This window comes from Macaca nemestrina, chromosome 19 (assembly GCF_043159975.1).
Source record: "Macaca nemestrina isolate mMacNem1 chromosome 19, mMacNem.hap1, whole genome shotgun sequence".
NCBI lineage: Eukaryota > Metazoa > Chordata > Mammalia > Primates > Cercopithecidae > Macaca > Macaca nemestrina.
In genome coordinates this window covers 668,060-686,272 of record NC_092143.1, presented here as the reverse complement: position 1 = coordinate 686,272, position 18,213 = coordinate 668,060, and the positions used below count along the sequence as shown (strand labels likewise).

Sequence of the window (18,213 nt, the reverse complement as noted above, 5' to 3'; positions counted from 1 at the left end):
TACCAAATTTGAGGGTTTTATAAACCAACGCAGCACACAAAGTGCAGTCTCCTCTCCCCCAGGCTCCCCCAACACTCCTTCTTGGATTCTATGTCCCTCAGCTCATCCCATCTGTTGCTTTGATTTAGACAATATCCTTCTCCACTGGTGCCTCTTCTAAAGACCAAGATCCGCAAGGGGTGGGAGGGAGGGAGGGTGGGAGGGAGGGAGGGAGGGAGGGATCACCCAAGGCAGGACTGCTCGGTCTATGCTGTTTCCCTTCTCACATCCAGGTGTGACTGTGAACAGGCAAGGGTGGGAGGCAGCCAGCTGGCAGGCTGGAGAAGAAGGCATGGTTCAGGATGCAGAGGCTGGACCCTTCCACACCAGGCTGTGTCCTGGGCACACCCTCAAGCCACCTGGGCTCCTTGCCTGGAAAGCAGTGTGATCAGATCCATGTTTGTGTAGGACGGAATACAAAGAGTTCTGACGCTGAGAGAGCTGCCAGGAACATTTTCAACAGTCACACATTTCCACAAATCTGTGTTGAACACGTCCTCCAGACCAGATAAAAAGAGGGCCCAGCAACATCTTCCTTTTCCTCGACACTCGGCACTGGGAGGTGGTGTCCGTGTCTTCTCCCCTTGATCACAGGTGGGCTTGTGACCACTCCAGTCCACAGAAGCAATGCTGTGATTTCCAAGACTTAGGTCATAAAAAAGATACAGCTTCCACCTGCTTTCCCAGGAAGCTCCCCCTTGGGACCTGGCCATGTTGTGAGGAAGCCCAGGTCTCATGAGGAGGCCTTGGTGGGTGTCCCAGCAGAGCCCGGGTGGAGGTCCCAGGAGATGGCCAGCACCAGCCATGCCAAAGAGTGAATAAGGGAGAGAGAGAAAGCAAGAGAATGAGCTTCAAGGGCTGCAGCCCTAGCCTTTGAGCTCCCCAGATTGAGGACAGCAGAGAGCAGCTGTTCTTGCCAAGTTCCACCCAAAATGCACTCACGAGCAAAATAATTGTTGTCCTTCCAAGTCCTAAGATCTGGGGTAACTTGTGGAGTAGCCAAAGAGACTGGAACAAGAGAGACAGGACAAGTCCACAGGGCTGGCAGGAAGGAGGATGGCTGGGCCACAGAGGCCATCACCTGCGTCCTGGGACTTTGGTCCATGTCACAACTGGAGACCGCTTCTGTCAGCACATGAAGAAAGGTTTGCACCGTACCCTGTCGGTACGGCGTGTATTGGGGAGTGCAGGGGTGACAGTGACAGGGAGGCGTCAGCCAGCCTGGGACCAGGGAAGAGCACATGGTCACAGTGGCCCAGGCAAGCCCGCAATGGGAGGTACACAGGCAGACACAGGGATTCCTAACGTGACGTCCAAGAATCTCAATAAACCCCTGAAAATGCATGCAAGATGGCACACGACCCCTACATGCAACACGTTTTCCAGGTTTCCTGAGCTATAACTAACTCACCTGTTTAAAGCATACAATTCAATGGTTTTTAGGATATCCACAGTTGTGCAAACACCATCACTATCTAATTTTAGGACATCTTCAGCACCCCCAAAAAAACCCCTCGACTAACCAGCAGCCACTCCCTCTCCCTGGCCTCCAGCCTAGAACTCTGAGGGTTGAGATTTGGGAGAAATATGAAGTAAATTAAACCACCGACTTTGAGCCACAGACAATTATTTCTCAACTAACCCCTAAGAGGAACTTAAAAGGAAAAAAGTACATGATAAAACAAAGTTAAACTTTATAAAAGCAAATATTTAAAATGAAACAAATGACCCCATGTATCCAGTTGCTGGTGTACCCCTGACAAGGTGCGTTTGTTTCCCGGTGACATAACATGCAGCAGTGACCTGACCTCTGTCCCCAGCGGGAAGTGCCCTGAGGATGTGCAATCCTGAGCATATAAACCCCCACCCCCAATAAAACAAACGTTTTCAGTCACCGGGAGGCTGGTGCCGGCATGGTGACCCTCAGACTGCCGCACACACAGAGGACTAAGGGAGGCATGAGGATGCCACATTCCATTATTTGTGGGGTCCTTGAGGAAGGGAGTTGGTACAGGGCAGAAGGGAGGCAGACCTCAGGCTAAGCAACGCGGCCAGGCCTAGAGGTTTGAAGTAAAATGGGAAGAATTGGTGTCCACTCATGAAGTATTTCACCTCACCAAAAAACACTCCCTAGCTCCAGCCACTGAAAAAGCCAGAAACTCAACCTGTAGGCCAACCCTCATGCACGCCCAGGCTGTGGTCTCCAAACACTGTGTCCCAGATACCAGCGCTCCTTGGAAGAACGACGGGTTCTAGGTCTGGGGCAGGAGACGTAGCTGCCACACAAGTACCTTGTTATACCACATCCTGTGTAGAGACCCCTCATGCTGCGTGGAAAGGGCCCAACAGCACCTGACGCGGCTCCCCGGCCAGAGGGAAGAACTGGAGCTTTAACAAGTTTGATAATCCAGTAACCACCAAACGTCCACTTCCCGTGTTCAGAATGACTCAGAAACATGCACTCACCACTGCAAGATGCTAGGGAACCAACTGTGAAAACCGGTAAAGAGAGAGACCTGCATTTCCTTTATAAATTACACCTGTGGACAGCTGAACAATGGCTACCAGCCCGTTTCTCTGCAGAGGGGCTCCAGCTAACAGACCACAGTCACACTTTGCCGGGCGTGGTGGCTCATGCCTGTAATCCCAGCACTTTGGGAGGCCGAGGCGGGCAGATCACCTGAGGTCGGGAGTTCGAGACCAGCCTGACCAACATGGAGAAACCCTGTCTCTACTAAAAAAAATACAAAATTAGCCGGGCATGGTGGTGCATGCCTGTAATCCCAGCTACCTGGGAGGCTGAGGCAGGAGAATTGCTTGAGCTGAGGAAGCGGAGGTTGCTGTGAGCTGAGATCGCGCCATTGCACTCCAGCCTGGGCAACAAGGGTGAAACTCCGTCTCCAAAAAAAAAAAAAAAAAAAAAACAGACCACAAACATCCTGCAGCTCACGGCCTCAACATGAGCCCCCCAGTGGCCGCCGACCGCACACACCTCCTGTAGAACGATGCAGCCATCCTGCAAAACACAAGAACCAAACCTGGATCTGATCGGGCCTCTGGGTCCACTGTTTTTTTAAAATGCTCTTTCACAGAAAAAGTCAAGGACAGAACACCTTTTCCTTGTCTACACTCCAAGGACATAAAGACAGGAGGAAACACCAGGAGTGCCATCTCCACTGTGGGGCTTCCCAAAACTCAGCCTGCAGGAGCAGTCAGCAATCTCGTTAAGATGCCGCTAATACAGACCACGGGCAAAGTCGAGAGGAGTTAAGGGAGAACCTACAGATTTTTAAACAACAAAAACGTATATACTGCCAGGCACAAGGGCTCACACCTGTAACTTCAATGCTTTGGGAAGCTGAGGTGGGAGGATCGCTTGGCTAGAGCCCAGGAATTCAAGGCAATAATGAGCTCTGATACCACCACTGCACTCCAGCCTGGGCAACATAGTGAGACCCTGTCTCAAAAAAAAAAAAAAAAGAAAAACCTGCAGGAAGGAGACCTGAATGCAACTGTGGGTCCCACCACCCTCAGGGCTGTATACCACCCCACCTACTTGGTAAACACTTGAAATTCTCCATAATGCAAAGTGAAAGCTGAAAAGAAATAACCCAGGACACGAGAGACAGGTGTGCACTCACTCCCAACCGCAGTCAGCCATGGCCTGGCCAAGAGGCTCAGCTCTGCCCAGGGCACCGGCCCTGCCTTCCTCAGGCTGGGCACTCAGGGCCCTGTGGGTCATCTCCCTCCAGTGATGAGGGAGACGGGAGATGAGGGAGATGACGGAGTGATCAGGCCCCAACCCTGACTCACAACGAAAAAGGGCGTGGGAAAACGTCTCAGTGGAATGAGGGTTTCTTTTTAAAGTCTGGTCACAATTTTGAAATTTATGCCAATTTTGTGAAAGGAGACTGTAGAAGAAAAAAAGGAAGAGACTTGGAGGCATGCCATGGCGTTCAAAGTAGTCACCTCTGGAGGGTGGGGTGGAAGGTGGTTTTTTGTTTTGTTTTGTTTTTTAAGATGGAGTCTCGCCCTGTGGTCCAGGCTGCAGTGCAATGGCCCAATCTTGGCTCACTGCAACCTTCACCTCCTGGGTTCAAGTGATTCTCCCACCTCAGCCTTCTGAGTAGCTGGGATTACTGGCATGCGTCACCACGCCCAGCTAATTTTTTGTATCTTTAGTAGAGACAGGGTTTCACCATGTTGGCCAGGCTGGTCTCGAACTCCTGACCTCGTGATCTGCCCACCTTGGCCTCCCAAAGTGCTGGGATTACAGGCATGAGCCACCGTGCCCGGCCAGAAGTTGTTTTACTTTATATCTGTCTTCCCCAAATGTCTACCATGAGCATGCACTGTTGTTTATAATTCAGACAACAAATAATGCATTTAATTGTTTAAGTAATCTACTCTTTCTCAATACCATTTATGTTTCTTTTATATTAACTTTCACACTGAATTTGTGACCTTCAAAACTTAAAATCCCTATAAAAGATAGCTGGAAAACATTTACACTTTTATTTCCTTAGGTCATCTGACTATCCACGAGCACAGTGAAATGTAGTGATTCAAACGTTTCCTCATAAGTTATTTTCACGTCCTCATCAGTCTGCCAAGAATTGTGCCTCCCAAGGCCCATGGTCCCCCTTGGCATGTCCTCACCCTTAGGGTGAGGCTCAAGAATGTGCTTGGCAAAAGCAGTAATTGACAAATGGGATCTAATTAAACTAAAGAGCTTCTGCATAGCAAAAGAAACTATCAACAGAGCAAACAGACAACCTACAGATGGGAGAAAATTTTTGCAAACTACGCATCTGACAAAGGTCTAATATCCAGCAACTATAAAGAACTTAAGTTTACAAGAAAAACACGAATAACCCATTAAAAAGTGGGCAAAGGACATGAACACTTTTCAAAAGAAGACATACATGTGGCTAAAAAGCATATGAAAAAAAGCTCAACGTCACTGATCGTTAGAGAAATACAAATCAAAACCACAATGAGATGCCATCTCACACCAGTCAGAATGGCTGTTAATAAAAAGTCAAAAAAAATAACAGATGCTGGTGAGGTTGTGAAGAAAAAGGAACAGTATATACTGTTGGTGGGAGTGTAGATCAGTTCGACCATTGCAGAAGACGGTGTGGCGATTCCTCAAAGACCAGAAATACCATTCAACCCAACAATCCCGTTACTGGGTATAAACCCCAGGAATATAAATCATTCTATTATAGACACATGCACATGTATGTTCACTGCAGCACCATTCACACTAGCAAAGACTTGGAATTAACCTAAATGCCCATCAATGAAAATCATCTAGACTTTCTTCTGGATGAAGAAAACGTGGTACATGTACACCACGGAATACTACGCAGCCACAAAAAAGAACAAGAGCATGTCCTTTAGAGGAACATGGATGGAGCTGCAGGTCATCATCCTTAGCAAACTAACACGGGAACAGAAAACCAAATGCCGCACGTTCTCACATGTAAGTGGGAGCTAAATGATGAGGACACATGGACACGTAGAGGGGAACAGCAGCCACTAGGGCCTGTCGGAGCGTGGAGAGCAGGAGGAGGGAGAGGACCAGGAAAAATAACCAATGGGTACTAGGCTTAATACCTGGGTGATGAAATCATCTGTACACTGGCCGGGTGCGGTGGCTCACGCCTGTAACGCCAGCATTTTGGGAGGCCAGGGTGGGTGGATCCCACTTGAGGTCAGGAGTTCAGGAGTTAGGGAAATAATCTGTACACCAAACCCCCGGGACAAGCAATTTACCTATATAAGAAACCTGCACATGTACCCCTGAACTTAAAAGCTTGAAAAAAAAAAAAAAAGAAAGAAAGAAAAACAGAACATGTTCAGAGCCAATAACCTTCCCTTCGAGGTGACGCTGCTGACAGGAAGACGAGGCTGGCCACCTTGCCTGGCACGGGGCCGTGCTGCAGGAGCTACAGATCGGGTGGCCAGAAGCCAGAGCTTTCAGTCTGAACTTCAGCGATGTTCCTGCCTTGCCCTTGCCTCTCCTGGCAGATGAGAGGACATGAGCTCACACCTTTCATCAAGGCGCCCTGTAGGAACAGGTCTGGGCCTGTCCACCAAGGGGACATGGACGTGCATAAACTCAAACTGGACTCCAATATGAAGAGTGCTGCAGATGTAAATCTCAAGAATTCTTAACCACACACAGCTACACCCCAGGACACAGAGTTCAGGAGTGGACTTCCCACCTGAAGTCATTTGGGGCCCAGGAGTCATGCAGCTTGGTTCTCAGTCCTCCCCAAGGGGAGGGCAGGCACGGGGCACCCAGGCTGACCCCAGGAGCCCAGCCCTCATCCCCTCACAGCAGCCCTGGACTGCTTCCCAAATACTCCAGGCCTTGAGGAAAGGGTGCCCCAGCTTCCTATCGCCTCCGTAACAAGGTACCACAAAAGAGGCAGCCATAACGCAGGCTGATTATCTTAATTCTGGAGGCCAGAGGCCCAATGGTCTCCTAGACTAAAACCAAGGCTGTGTCTCCTACTCATTCAAGTATGGGCAGAACTCCGCTCCCTGTGGTTGGGGGCTCTGCTGCCTGTGAAGCGACGGCCGACCCACGGCAGAGAGCCGGGCCCTCAGCTCCAGCACCTGACCATCTCGTCTGCGGCCCTTGTCATGTCTGAGGACCCCTGGAATTAGGTGAGGCCACCAGATAATCCAGGACCAGCCCCCCTCAAGAGTCTCTCCGCCATGTACAGTAGCACGTCATAGGTTCCCAGGATCAGGGCATGGATTTCTCTCGGGGCCATTATTCTGCCCACCCACGGAGGGTGTTTAAAATTCGGATTCCAGGCCTAGCTCTGGAAACAGGGACTCACGTTTTTAACTCATCCTGGGTAACCAGAAGAGAAGTACTCCTTTGGAAGAAGTGACACAGAATGCCAGGCATCCACCATCCCACTCCCTTCTTATCCAACGCTCCTCTGATGAGACGAGAGCGCACCTGCTGGTAAAATGAATGTGGGTGGGGAGCTTACGATGCCGCTTCTAGGGGTGTCCCAGTGTTCCAACATACATTCACATTAAACTCCACGCTGGTTGCACTGCCTAGACACTCACAACCTGCCGTCTCTGGGACCTCGTGTCAGGCCACCTTCAACAAGGTCACAAGGTCTGGCCTCATGTCCAGAGCCCGAGGGCAGCAGGAACATCCAGCAATGCATTGGGCATCTTAGGCACAAACTGTTCTCTCGGCTGGCTGGCCCTCCCACAGTGAGAACATTCCTGTTCCAAGTTAAATACCGAGGTTCAAAGGGGCAGGGAACACGCCATGAGGAGCTCAGCTCCAGAGAAGGACCAAAGCCTTGCAGAGAGCAAGACCGAGTCACCTAAACCGAAATGTAAAACCACAGTTCCTCACCTCGCCGGGAATCCGGCCGGTTCTTAAAAGCCTGCTTCCCGCCGGGCGCGGTGGCTCACGCCTATAATCCCAGCACTTTGGGAGGCCGAGGCGGGCAGATCACGAGGTCAGGAGATCGAGACCATCCTGGCTAACACGGTGAAACCCCGTCTCTACTAAAAATACAAAAAATTAGCCGGACATGGTGGCGGGCACCTGTAGTCCCAGCTACTCGGGAGGCTGAGGCAGGAGAATGGCGTGAACCCGGGAGGCGGAGCTTGCAGTGGGCCAAGATCACGCCACTCACTCCAGCCTGGGCAATAGAGCAAAGACTCCATCTCAAAAAAAAAAAAAAAAAAAAGCCTGCTTTCTAGGCAAGATCTGTGGTATCGTCAGCACCATCTCTGGTGTAATTTCAAACCCAAATCACAATAGGAGGGAACAGAGCAGAGACTCAGAGGAGAGGAGAACAGTGGGAATGGGAAGAAAGAACAGAACAAAAAAAAGACGCTGGTGCTCATCTCGTGGCCACAGTGACACTACCTGGCCCAGGTCACGCTGGCGGGAAGCTGGTCGGGTTTCTACAGAGGCTGAAAGCAGCACACATTTCACCTCAGTCTAGAAACAGGAGCAGACAAAAAGGGAGAGGTGGGACCCCTCCAACAGGAAGAACCAGCGATCGGGAATAGAAACAGGGACACAACTCCCCGGCAAGATCTCAAATCCACAGAAGCCCCAAACTAAACAAACTCTGAGGGAAACACTTTTCTCCAAGAGACAGCTGAGATCAACCTCTCTCAAAGCCAAAGGGAGCGCCATCTTCGACTGAGAAATTAGAAGAAAAACAAAAGGAAGGATTTAACCCTCCTGCACACAAGAAGCCTGCCAGCCTGCATGTGCAAAGAGGGTTCAGACTGAACAAACTGTACAAAAGGCAAACACTGGAAGAAGTCTTTTCTATTTTCTAAGCCACCAAAGGTTAAGGAGTCATGTGTGCTAAGCATGTGCTAAGCATGTGCTAAGCATGTAATTGGTCGTGCCCGGCTGTCAACTCGGCAGTGTGCGTACCCTGCCCGTGTGCTCCGGATAAAGGGGTTGCCTGACCCTCTGGGTCTGTTTAACAAGGTCTGTGAGAAAGGCCCTGGCTAAGGTAGCCCGTGAGTCACAGCCAAACTGAAAAGGTGTGTTTTGTGTACAGGCCACGCACACAGACGAAACGCCTGGCCCGGCACCGTCTGACCTGATGCAGCCAGGCACAGACGAGCACTTCCTGTTCGGACACACAAACCGTCTGGGATGGCGCTCCAAGAACTGTGAAGCTGTTAAGGCCTCACCCAACTTCCAGTGAAGAAATCATTACCTTGAATTGTTTCGAGTTATAAACTGTTTAACTAAAGTCATTTAACACACTGAAAACACTATCAGTTGAAGATAACAGCACCACTTGGCGAAATGAAAGCTGCCTGGATCAGGACAGATTAGAGTGGCTTTTGTTTCACCAGAGTCACCTTCGCTCTGATTCCCTGGGACTTTATTCCAAAGCGCCGGCCACCAACCTGCAAAGGAGCGGCGCCTGGCGTTGAGCTCGTTGGCCACACGGACCTCGGTGCACAGTTTCAGCATCAGCAGCATGGTCAGGATCATGATGGCGCTCTGCCACAGCAGTGGGGACTCAAAGCGCCTTCCAAACCTGCGGTAGAGACGCTGTGTCAGGAGAGGGCCCATCCATGCCACCTCTCCCAGTCCCGAACTCGCAGCGGGAGACCCATGTCAGGAGGGAGGCCCACCCACGCTGCCCCTCCCAGTCCTGAACCTGCAGCAGGAGAGACCCTGTGTCAGGCCCACCCACGCCACCTCTCCCTGTCCCGAACCTGCAGCGGGAGACACCTGGGTCAGGAGGGAGGCCCACCCACGCTGCCTCTCCTGGTCCCGAACCTGCAGCAGGAAAGACCCTGTGTCAGGAGGCAGACCCATCCATGCTGCCTCTCCCAGTCCCGAACCTGCAGCGGGACAGACCCAGGTCAGGAGGGAGGCCCATCCACTCTACCTCTCCCAGGCCCCAAGCGGCATCCCGGGGAAGGAGCCCGGTTGGTGAACACCAGAGTGACCAGGCAACTGCTGCCCATCTCCCAGACTCCAGGTGGGGTGGGGCTCCAGTGAGGGGCCATAAGACCCACACACAGCCTGACTCGGGACCCCTCAGCACATCTGGCCCTCCCCAGAACCAGTGGCCCAGGCACTGGTACCCGGGTCTGGTGGTCCTGAGTCCCCCTCCCACAGCTCAGCTCAGGTGCCCCAGGCCCTCCCTACAGCCTCCGGGCTGCCACCAGGCAAGAAGCCCAGTTTCTAGCTCACAGCAGCCCTGCTTCCTGCCTGTGGAAGGCTGGGTCAGTGTGCAGAGCAGCAGCTGGGCCAGACACGGAATTTCCACATGCACACACACTCCCACAGGAGAGAAGAAGGCAGCCAAGGGTCTGTACCGCCCCCGCCCCCAGGCCTCCCTGGCCCCATGCTCCCCTAGCTGCAGGCTCCCAGGCCACCTTGCTGACTTTTGACCAGGGTTGAGCATCTCATCAGCTCAGCCATGAGCCTCTGCAGGGCAGAAACACAGGCCAATGACTGGCAGGCCCTACGGTCTCCCCATCTCCCAGAGTCACCACAGAGCTGGGACACGGGCCTGCAGAGCCACCATCTCCAAGGCTGGGCTGTGTGTGGCACGTACTCATGGAAAGACCCAGCCCTGACCCTCCCTGACTGTCCCAGGGCGGGAATCTCAATCAGCCTGCAGTTTGGACTGAAGGGAATTTTAATACTTGAATTGGCCGCCACCATGTCAAAGTCAGGAGATCCTACATAACAGCCTAATTTCCCAACTTCTGAAAAACTGGAAGACTCAGCAACAACCACCACAGCCCCCACCTCTCTCTAGCTCTCACGCAGCTGGGCAGCCCTCTTAACATCCCCTTACCAACACAAAGCAGAAGGGGGAACTCCAGAGCCCCTTTAGCACCCCCTTATTAACACACAACAGGAGTAGGGGGAACCCCGCAGCCCCCTTAGCAGGTGAACCAGCCCAGCAGGTGAGAAGGTGCCACTTGCAGGTGAGGCTCCCACAGCAACCTGGAAAAAGCCACAGACGTTCTCCTGGGAGGACAGGGAGCCAGGATGCAGTCCTCAGAGGGTGGCCATGCTGCTTCCCTCTGTGCTGGCTCCAGAGACCAAGGCCCTTCCCTGTCTCCTGGGAGCTCCTCAGCAGAGGGAGAGGCTGCCTGAGGTCACAGAGACTCGGGGAGCAGAGGGAAGGGTAGAGAAAACAGCAGCCCAGGCCCAGGGTGGACAGGGGGCCAGGCGGGCAGGCAGACAAGCTGTACCTCCAGGTCAGCGGGGGCCACCACGGTCCCCCTGCCTCACTGGATGCTTCCCCAGGAAGCCTCCAAGAAACGCACAAGGCGAGACAAAGAGGCAAAGGGAGGAAGGGAGGGTGGGCCCGGGACAGAGGATGTGGCCAGCGGGAACGAGGCAGCTTGAAAGGGGGTTTTCTGGGCCTGAGGCACAGGCCGGGGGAGCAGGGACGCTGTATGAGCAGGAGTGCAGGGCGCATGGGCACTCTGCCCACAGGCTGGCTCCAGCCCCCACGCCGGCCCCCTCCAGGCCTTGGCCTCTGCACTGTTACGGTATATTATACAGCACAGATCGCAACCCCCAAGGCTGGAGGATACAGCCAAGCTCACAGTCACTTCCAGGGCCGTTCTGCACTGGCTACCAAGCGGCCTGGGTGCCGGTCAACTCACCCACAGCGACCTGAGGCTGAGGAGGTGACACTGGGCAGGCATCTAAAATAGGCCAGTGCCCTGGGACACATGGAGGCTGCTGCACACCACGTTCACCTCCAGCAATGAGGCTGCACGTGAGCCATTTTGGCCACTCTGCATGAAAGGCCACCTGCATTTTTTAAATGTTCAACAGACGCAATGAATGAACAGACAGATAAAGGAGGAGGCGAGCGAATCAAGGTTTGAGCTTCCCCATAATCCACACATCAAAAATCAAATCTAGAGGAACTCGATATGCACAGTAAAGAATAAGGACTTTTAAAACCAAGTGAGAGGGTACCCGGAGGTGAACAGTGAACTAATAGGGTGAAGACAAAGAAAAACACAAAATTTCAAAAAGCACAGTGTTCCACAGAAGGAACAAAAACAAAACGAAACAAAATCCAGCAGCATTAGTAATTTTAAAAGCTAATTAAAATAGATGCCACATTTACTTCTCAACTTAACTTTTTCTTCCCTTAGTGATAACAGTCCATGCTGGCCACGAACTCAGGAGAGCACTTTTCCTCTCCTGCCCGAGGGCATAACTCCCACGCTCTTCTCACGGCAGGTGCCAGGCAGCCCACCTGTGTGGTGCAGGAGCCTGCTCCTCGGGAGGCACCAAGATACCTCGTCTAAGGTGGGCTCTGCAGGTGACCATGCCCAGGTGCCCACCCACAGGAAGAGACAGTATAGAGGGTACACCATAACTGACCAAGCCCACAGAAAAACTTCTCTATGTTCCAAAATCTCACAGAAAAACTCAAGCAGGGCCAGGCACGGTGGCTCACACCTGTAATCCCAGCACTTTGGGAGGCTGAGGCAGGTGGATCATGAGGTCAGGAGTTCAAGACCAGCCTAGTCAATATGGTGAAACCCCGTCTCTACTAAAAATACAAAAATTAGCCAGGCGTGGCAGCCGGTACCTGTAATCCCAGCTACTCGGGAGGCTGAGGCAGGGAACTGCTTGAACCCAGGAGGCAGCGTTTGCAGTGAGCCAAGATCGTGCCAGAGGCAGAGGTTGCAGTGAGCCGAGATTGTGCCACTGCACTCCAGCCTGGGCAACAGGGCGAGACTCTGGTCTTAAAAAAAAAAAAAAAAATCCAGCAAAAGAGCAGCTTTGTAGCTTTGTGTCTTCTCTTAGGCACCACTAAAGCTATCACCCTCAGTAACAAAATGTTATGACCTCTCTGATACAATGTTTTCATTCCTCCATCTCAGAGTGCTCCAGCCTGGGTCCTACTGTGGATGGAGCTGAGGCTCCCAGGGCCCTGCAGCCCAGTGTGGCCTGATCCCCGCCTGGCCTCTCCGCTTTTCCTCCATGTACTCACAGCCAGCAAACACCAGCTATGAGGCATCATTTAGCCCTTCTCCTGGCTGCTGGCACCAACCTGCCAAACCCTGCACACTGGCATTACGCAGAGTGTCATCTGCTGAATGCTGGTTTCACAAAATGGTAGTAACGACTATAACAAACAAAAACATAAGTGACCTATGTTTCAGAATCCCTGCGTTTGTACTGTTAAAGCAGCCCCTGCAGGACTGCAGAGCCCCATATGCCATGTACCCCAAATCCCCAATGCGGGGCTGCCCAGAGGGACTGGAGCTCTGAGGACCATGCCCCAGCACCTTTGGAAGCGTGAAGATTCTAACCCCACCCCTGTGCTGGAGGACCCCAGCCTCTTCTCACAGGACCCCGGCCCCTTCTCGCCAGAGCCTGGCCCCTTCTCACTGGACCCCCAGACCCTTCTCATCAGAGCCTGCCCTAGCCCCACCTCTGTTCTCCCCCAGGGCCCTTCTCACCAGAGCCCGGCCCAGCCCCACCTCTGCTCTCTCCACCCCCCACCCCGTCCCCCTCTCACCGGAGCCCAGCCCAGCCCCACCTCTGCTCTCCCCACCCCCTACCCTGTCCCCCTCTCACCGGAGCATGGCCCAGCCCCACCTCTGCTCTCCCCACCCCCCACCCCGTCCCCCTCTCACCGGAGCATGGCCCAGCCCCACCTCTGCTTTCCCGCCACCACCACTCCCATCCCAAACACTGAGTGTGCGTGCGCATGTGTGGGGCCGGGGTTGTGTGTGATGCATCCCGCGTGTCACTTCCGCTAAAGCACAAACCCTCTGCCCTACAAACCATGAAATCAAAGAGGCTGTGAACCTACAAAGCCTGGAGAGGGGAAGCCAGGAGTGGGGGTCACAAGAGGCTCCCAAGAGAGAAACAGAAGGGGTCATTATCCCCCTCTGCACAGCAGGACCTGGGGACCGGGTGGGCACAGAGGATGTGCCTGTGTGGAGTGCAGAGAAGGCACATTCTCAGGCTGGAGGGACGCCCAGCAGGGACCAGCACCCTCTGCTCTCCCCGCTTTCATCCCACCGTCTTCTGGAACACGCTGGGGCCCCGTGTGTGCACTCGGTGGTCACACAAGCCATGCATGACCAGGACAGCCCACCGTCTTCTGGAACACGCTGGGGCCCTGTGTGTGCACTCGGTGGTCACACAAGCCATGCATGACCAGGACAGCCCCACCGTCTTCTGGAACACGCTGGGGCCCTGTGTGTGCACTCGGTGGTCACACAAGCCATGCATGACCACGACAGCCCAGGATATTGATTCTATGAAGAGACCCATGGACAAAGTTCAGAATTCCCTGGAAGGCTGCCCTGTGCTCCACCAAGAGCTCAAGTGTCTCTCAAAGGCCTGTAAGCAAGAACTCCCACCCCAGCTTCAAACCTCTACGTCAAGTGCCAGTTAGGTCATGAGGCAGCGACAAGATGGCACCAGGAAACTGGGTTAATCTCTGACTTCTCCAAACCAGATACTGAGATGGACATTAGATAGATTCTTTTCTTTCTTTTTTTTGAGACAGGGTCTCTCTCTTTGGTCAGACTGGAGTACAGCTCACGGCAGCCTCGAATTCCTGGGCTTAAGTGATCCTCCTGTCACAGCCTCCCAAGTAGCTAGGACTACAGGTAATGCCACCACACCTAAGCTAATGTTGCAAATGTTTTGTAGAGATGGGGTCTTGCTATGTTGCGCTGGCTGGTCTTGAACTCCTGGTCTCAAGTGATCCTCCCACCCTGACCTCCGAAAGTGCTGGAATTACAGGAGTGGGCCACCGTGCCCAACCTAATTTATTTTCTTTTAGCAACTTGGGACTATGAGCATACCGGGGGTGTGGGGGATCCTCTAAGTAGAACTTTTTTCCCATATGGTTATCCACCCTCAGGCAATTTTCCTCCATTATTTTGGAGAAAATTTATTCTATAACCCTAAACGTTATTCTATAACCCTAAATTTATTCTATAACCCTAAAATTTATTCTATAACCCTAAAAATGCTCCTTCACCACATACACATGTGAGCTGGGGCTGTAGCAGGTGGCCTGCCAACCAGCATCTCCCCAACTCCCACAACGTGCACTCAAAATATTCAACAGCATTAGACAATTAGAAACCTACTTCCCAGTCAACCTTATGTTCACTGAGGCCACTGCAGCACCGCCAGCCACTGTCTCCACAGCAGGCGATGGGAAAGAATGAAGCAGTCTCCAAAATGAGCCCCCTGACCCTCCCTCAGATGCAGCCCGGCCCAGAGACAAACCTTGAGACACGACTCGGACCCAAAATCCCCCTCCGAGATCGCTGCAGGGGACAAACCTCCCTGCCTCAGAAACAACTCTGGGGAAGAGGCAGCCAACCCACTCGCTCACCTAAAAATCCCCGGCAAAGGCAAAACTAACACCCAGGGACACGTGGACCAACGGCTGCCCACGGCCAGGGCTGGGATGAAGGCTGTGGAGCAGGGAGCACCCCAGTTCATGAACACAGGGGCACCCCAGCATCAGAACTCATCAAATGGACACGAAAGGGGTGCATTTCATGTAATGCAAATCACACCTCAACAAGGTTGACTTAAAAACAGGCGGGCCAGGCGTGGTGGCTCACGCTTGTAATCCCAACACTTTGGGAGGTCGAGGTGGGTGGATCACGAGGTCAAGAGATCGAGACCATCCTGGTCAACATGGTGACCATCGTATCTACTAAAAATACAAAAATTACCTGGGTACAGCAGCGGGAGCCTGTAGTCCCAGCTACTCAGGAGGTTGAGGCAGGAGAATCACTTGAACCCAGGAGGCAGAGGTTGCAGTGAGCCGAGACTGTACCACTGCACTCCAGCCTGACAACAGAGTGTGAGACTCTGTCTCAAAAAAAAAAAAAAAAAAAAACTAACAGGCAAAGAAGCAGGTATGTGATTACTCAGTGACCAGAGTCAGAAGCAGAGTTCTTGACACCAGCTGCCTAGACTCCTTCTCTCCACCCCTCCACCAGGTCCTCTTCATGGGAAGAGCCGCAGACACCTTCCAATCTGCATAGACAGAAAGGCTGGGATCACCCGGCAGAAAGAAAAATTCCAGACGTTTTTGGCCTTAGAATGCAGCTGTGAGACCTCTTCATTTTCTCCAAAAACTCATTCTCCCAATTATGTCTGGCTTCAACAACTGTTAAAATTAATTTCAATTTCCTCAGCCTAACGCAAATACAAAGAGGAAGTTGGCCTGAGAGGAACAAGACAGTCTCCGGAGAGCGTGACTTCCTATTTAAATAAGGCAGGCCAGGCGCCGTGGCTCAGCCTGTAATCCCAGCACTTTCAGAGGCCCAGTGGGGAGGAATGCTTGAGGCCAGGAGTTCGAGACCAGCCTGGGCAACATAGTGAAACCCCCCGTCTCTACAAAAAATACAAAAAAACAATTAGCTAGGTGTGGTGGTACACCTGTGGTCCCAGCTACTTGGGAGGCTGAGGTGGGAGGATCACCCAAGCCCAGGAACGTGGAGGCTGCAGTAAGCTGTCATCACATCATGCACTTCAGCCTGGACCACAGAGCAAGACCCTTTCTCAAAGCAATAAAGAAAAACGACACAACATGAGAAAGGTGGGCAGGAACGGCTCCTCTCTACGGGCAGGCCTAGGCCATTGCCCAGCAGAGAGGTCCCTGCTAAGCACCCGTGCGGGGCATGATGCGAGAAGGCAGATCTGGAGATTTTCTCTGAGATTCTATTCTCCAATCCCACCGTTTTTCTGGAAAAAATAATCTCACCCTAAGAAGTGACTCGCCTGCAGCCACGTACCCCATCGACGGCAGAGCAGGACGCTGGCCCAGCCAGGAGGTGTGGACCCTGCTGCTCCCCCGGACTCAACCAGAAACTCCAAAGGAGAAACCCTCTTCTCCGAGCGCAGCCCAGGAAAGCAAACCCCCAACTTACCAGAAGAGTATCCGCAAAATGTTGGCCACCAGCAGCACCAGGCACACGTAGGTGGAGAACCCGTCGGCGTTCTGCGTCCTGCGGATGTCCCGGTACTGCGGGACGTAGGGCACCACCCCTCCGAAGACCATGGCCGCGGCCGCGCCCCAGGACACCAACTGGTGCAGTGGCACCAGAAGCCAGTCCAGGCCCTCGGCCTCCATCGCAGCGCCCGCCTGGCCGAGGCTGTCACCAGCTCCGCGCCCCGCGGGCCACCGGCCGCCTGCTCATCGCCGCTCCGCGCGCTCCTGCGGCCTCGGAGCCTGCGGGGAGCGGGGAGCGGGGAGCGGCTGGAGTCCCGCCAGGGAGGGTGGGCCGGCGCGCAAGGACCCGACCCGACCCGACCCGCGCCGGCCGCAGGACCCGAGGCAGAGCGTGGGCGACCGGGGCGCGGGGGTGTCTGGGGGTCCCGACACGCACCCGGCGGGGGCTGGGGAGGGTTCCCAGGGTCGGGGTCGAGGACGGGCGCAGCCCCTGGTGTCACCGCCCGGGTGCGCTTAGCCGGCGGGAGTCCACGCGTGTCCCGGGATGGGGTCGGGGGAGGGGGCGCAGGCCCAGGATGGGGCGCACGGCTCGTGGGAGGGGGCGCAGGCCCAGGATGGGGCGCACGGCTCGTGGGAGGGGGTGCCGGGCCGGTGACCCACAGGACCAAGCCGAGGGACTGGGGGCAGCGGCCAACTGCCCTGGCCCCGCGTCCTCGGCCGCCCTAGGCCGCCCCGCCAGGACCCCGCGCCGCCCCCGCGTTCCTTACCTGCGCCCCTAGCCCAGCGCCCTGCGCCCCGCGTCCCCGCGCCGCTTAACCGCGCGCGTCTCAGCGTCCGTCCGCTCCGGCGCCGGGAAACCCCGCCCCGCGGCGTCACAATGCCGGGCCCCGCCCACGCCGGAGCTGTTGGGCGGCGCCGCCGGGTCCTAGAGCGCGCGGGGTAGGGTTGGCCGAGGCGGGGCCGGGAGCCGGGGCTGTCGGGGCGGCGGGGGACCGTGGCTTCTCCCGCCCGGTCGGGAAATACCAGCCGGGCGGGGCCGGTCCCTCAGGCCTGGCGCCCACATGAACCCGTCTCCGGCGTGAACCAGTCTCCAGCCGTCCCGGCGCGCGGCCATCCTAGCGAGGGCGTGGTCCTGGAGGGCGGGGGCGGCGGGGTCCGGACGTTCCCATCATGCGTGTCCTGAACGCGGGCGCCCGGGAAAGAGTCTCGTCCAGCTCCGTCCTGACCCAGGAGACCCGGGCACCCGGCGGGAGTTTGCAGCGCCCGGGGGCGGCCAGGGTCTCGGGAAACGTAGCGCCCCGCGCGGATCTCCGCTCCAATGCAGGCGCCCCGCGAGCAGATGCTTCGGGGCCGTCACCGGGGGGCGGCTGGACGCGCGGCCGTCACCGTGGCCGTTGTCATCATCGTGGTTGTGGCCATGGTCGCTGTCGCTGAAGACACGCGGGGCGACCTCCCCCCATCCCCGTGCAGTTCTCAGGGCTGAACCGTTGGGCGCCTATTTGCAGAAAAGGCAGCTCCTGAGCCTCAAGACAGACTCCGAGGCCAGGCGTGTGTGGAGCCTGGGCCCTGCTGCCGGCCTCGCAGGCCGAGCCCACTCGGAGCCCCGCACCCACCCGCAGGGAGCTGCCCTCGCCCGGGACCCTCTTGGCCCGCGCGGGTGAGGACTGAAGGGCGAGGGGCGCGTGGATGAGGGGCGCGC

At 54.9% G+C, this 18,213-nt stretch overlaps 2 protein-coding genes across 10 annotated transcripts in view; one reads left to right on the top strand and one right to left on the bottom strand.

Moving 5' to 3' along the window:
• SLC66A2 (solute carrier family 66 member 2) overlaps positions 1-17,419 on the bottom strand; it is a 48,925-nt gene extending 31,506 nt beyond the window's left edge. For 3 of the 7 annotated variants that reach the window (XM_011753982.3, XM_011753984.3, XM_011753987.3), the window contains exons 1-3: positions 17,282-17,419; positions 16,492-16,793; positions 8,977-9,110 (exon numbers count right to left, since the gene is read on the bottom strand). In XM_011753982.3, coding sequence (XP_011752284.1) covers positions 8,977-9,110; positions 16,492-16,694 — 337 coding nt within the window. In that variant the 5' untranslated portion in view covers positions 16,695-16,793; positions 17,282-17,419. Of the gene's footprint in view, positions 1-8,976; positions 9,111-9,291; positions 9,356-9,467; positions 12,917-16,491; positions 17,140-17,281 lie in introns of those variants that run through there. The other 4 variants (XM_011753983.3, XM_024795220.2, XM_071085800.1 and 1 more) reach the window with 3 other exon arrangements.
• Positions 17,420-17,507: 88 nt separating this feature from the next.
• The window catches only part of LOC105489263 (heat shock factor binding protein 1 like 1), a 41,285-nt gene continuing 40,579 nt past the window's right edge, over positions 17,508-18,213 (top strand). Inside the window, exon 1 of one of the 3 annotated variants that reach the window (XR_011617235.1) lies at positions 17,508-18,171. The gene's annotated coding sequence lies outside the window, so the exon portion shown is untranslated. The remainder of the gene's footprint in view (positions 18,172-18,213) is intronic. The other 2 variants (XM_071085801.1, XR_011617236.1) reach the window with 2 other exon arrangements.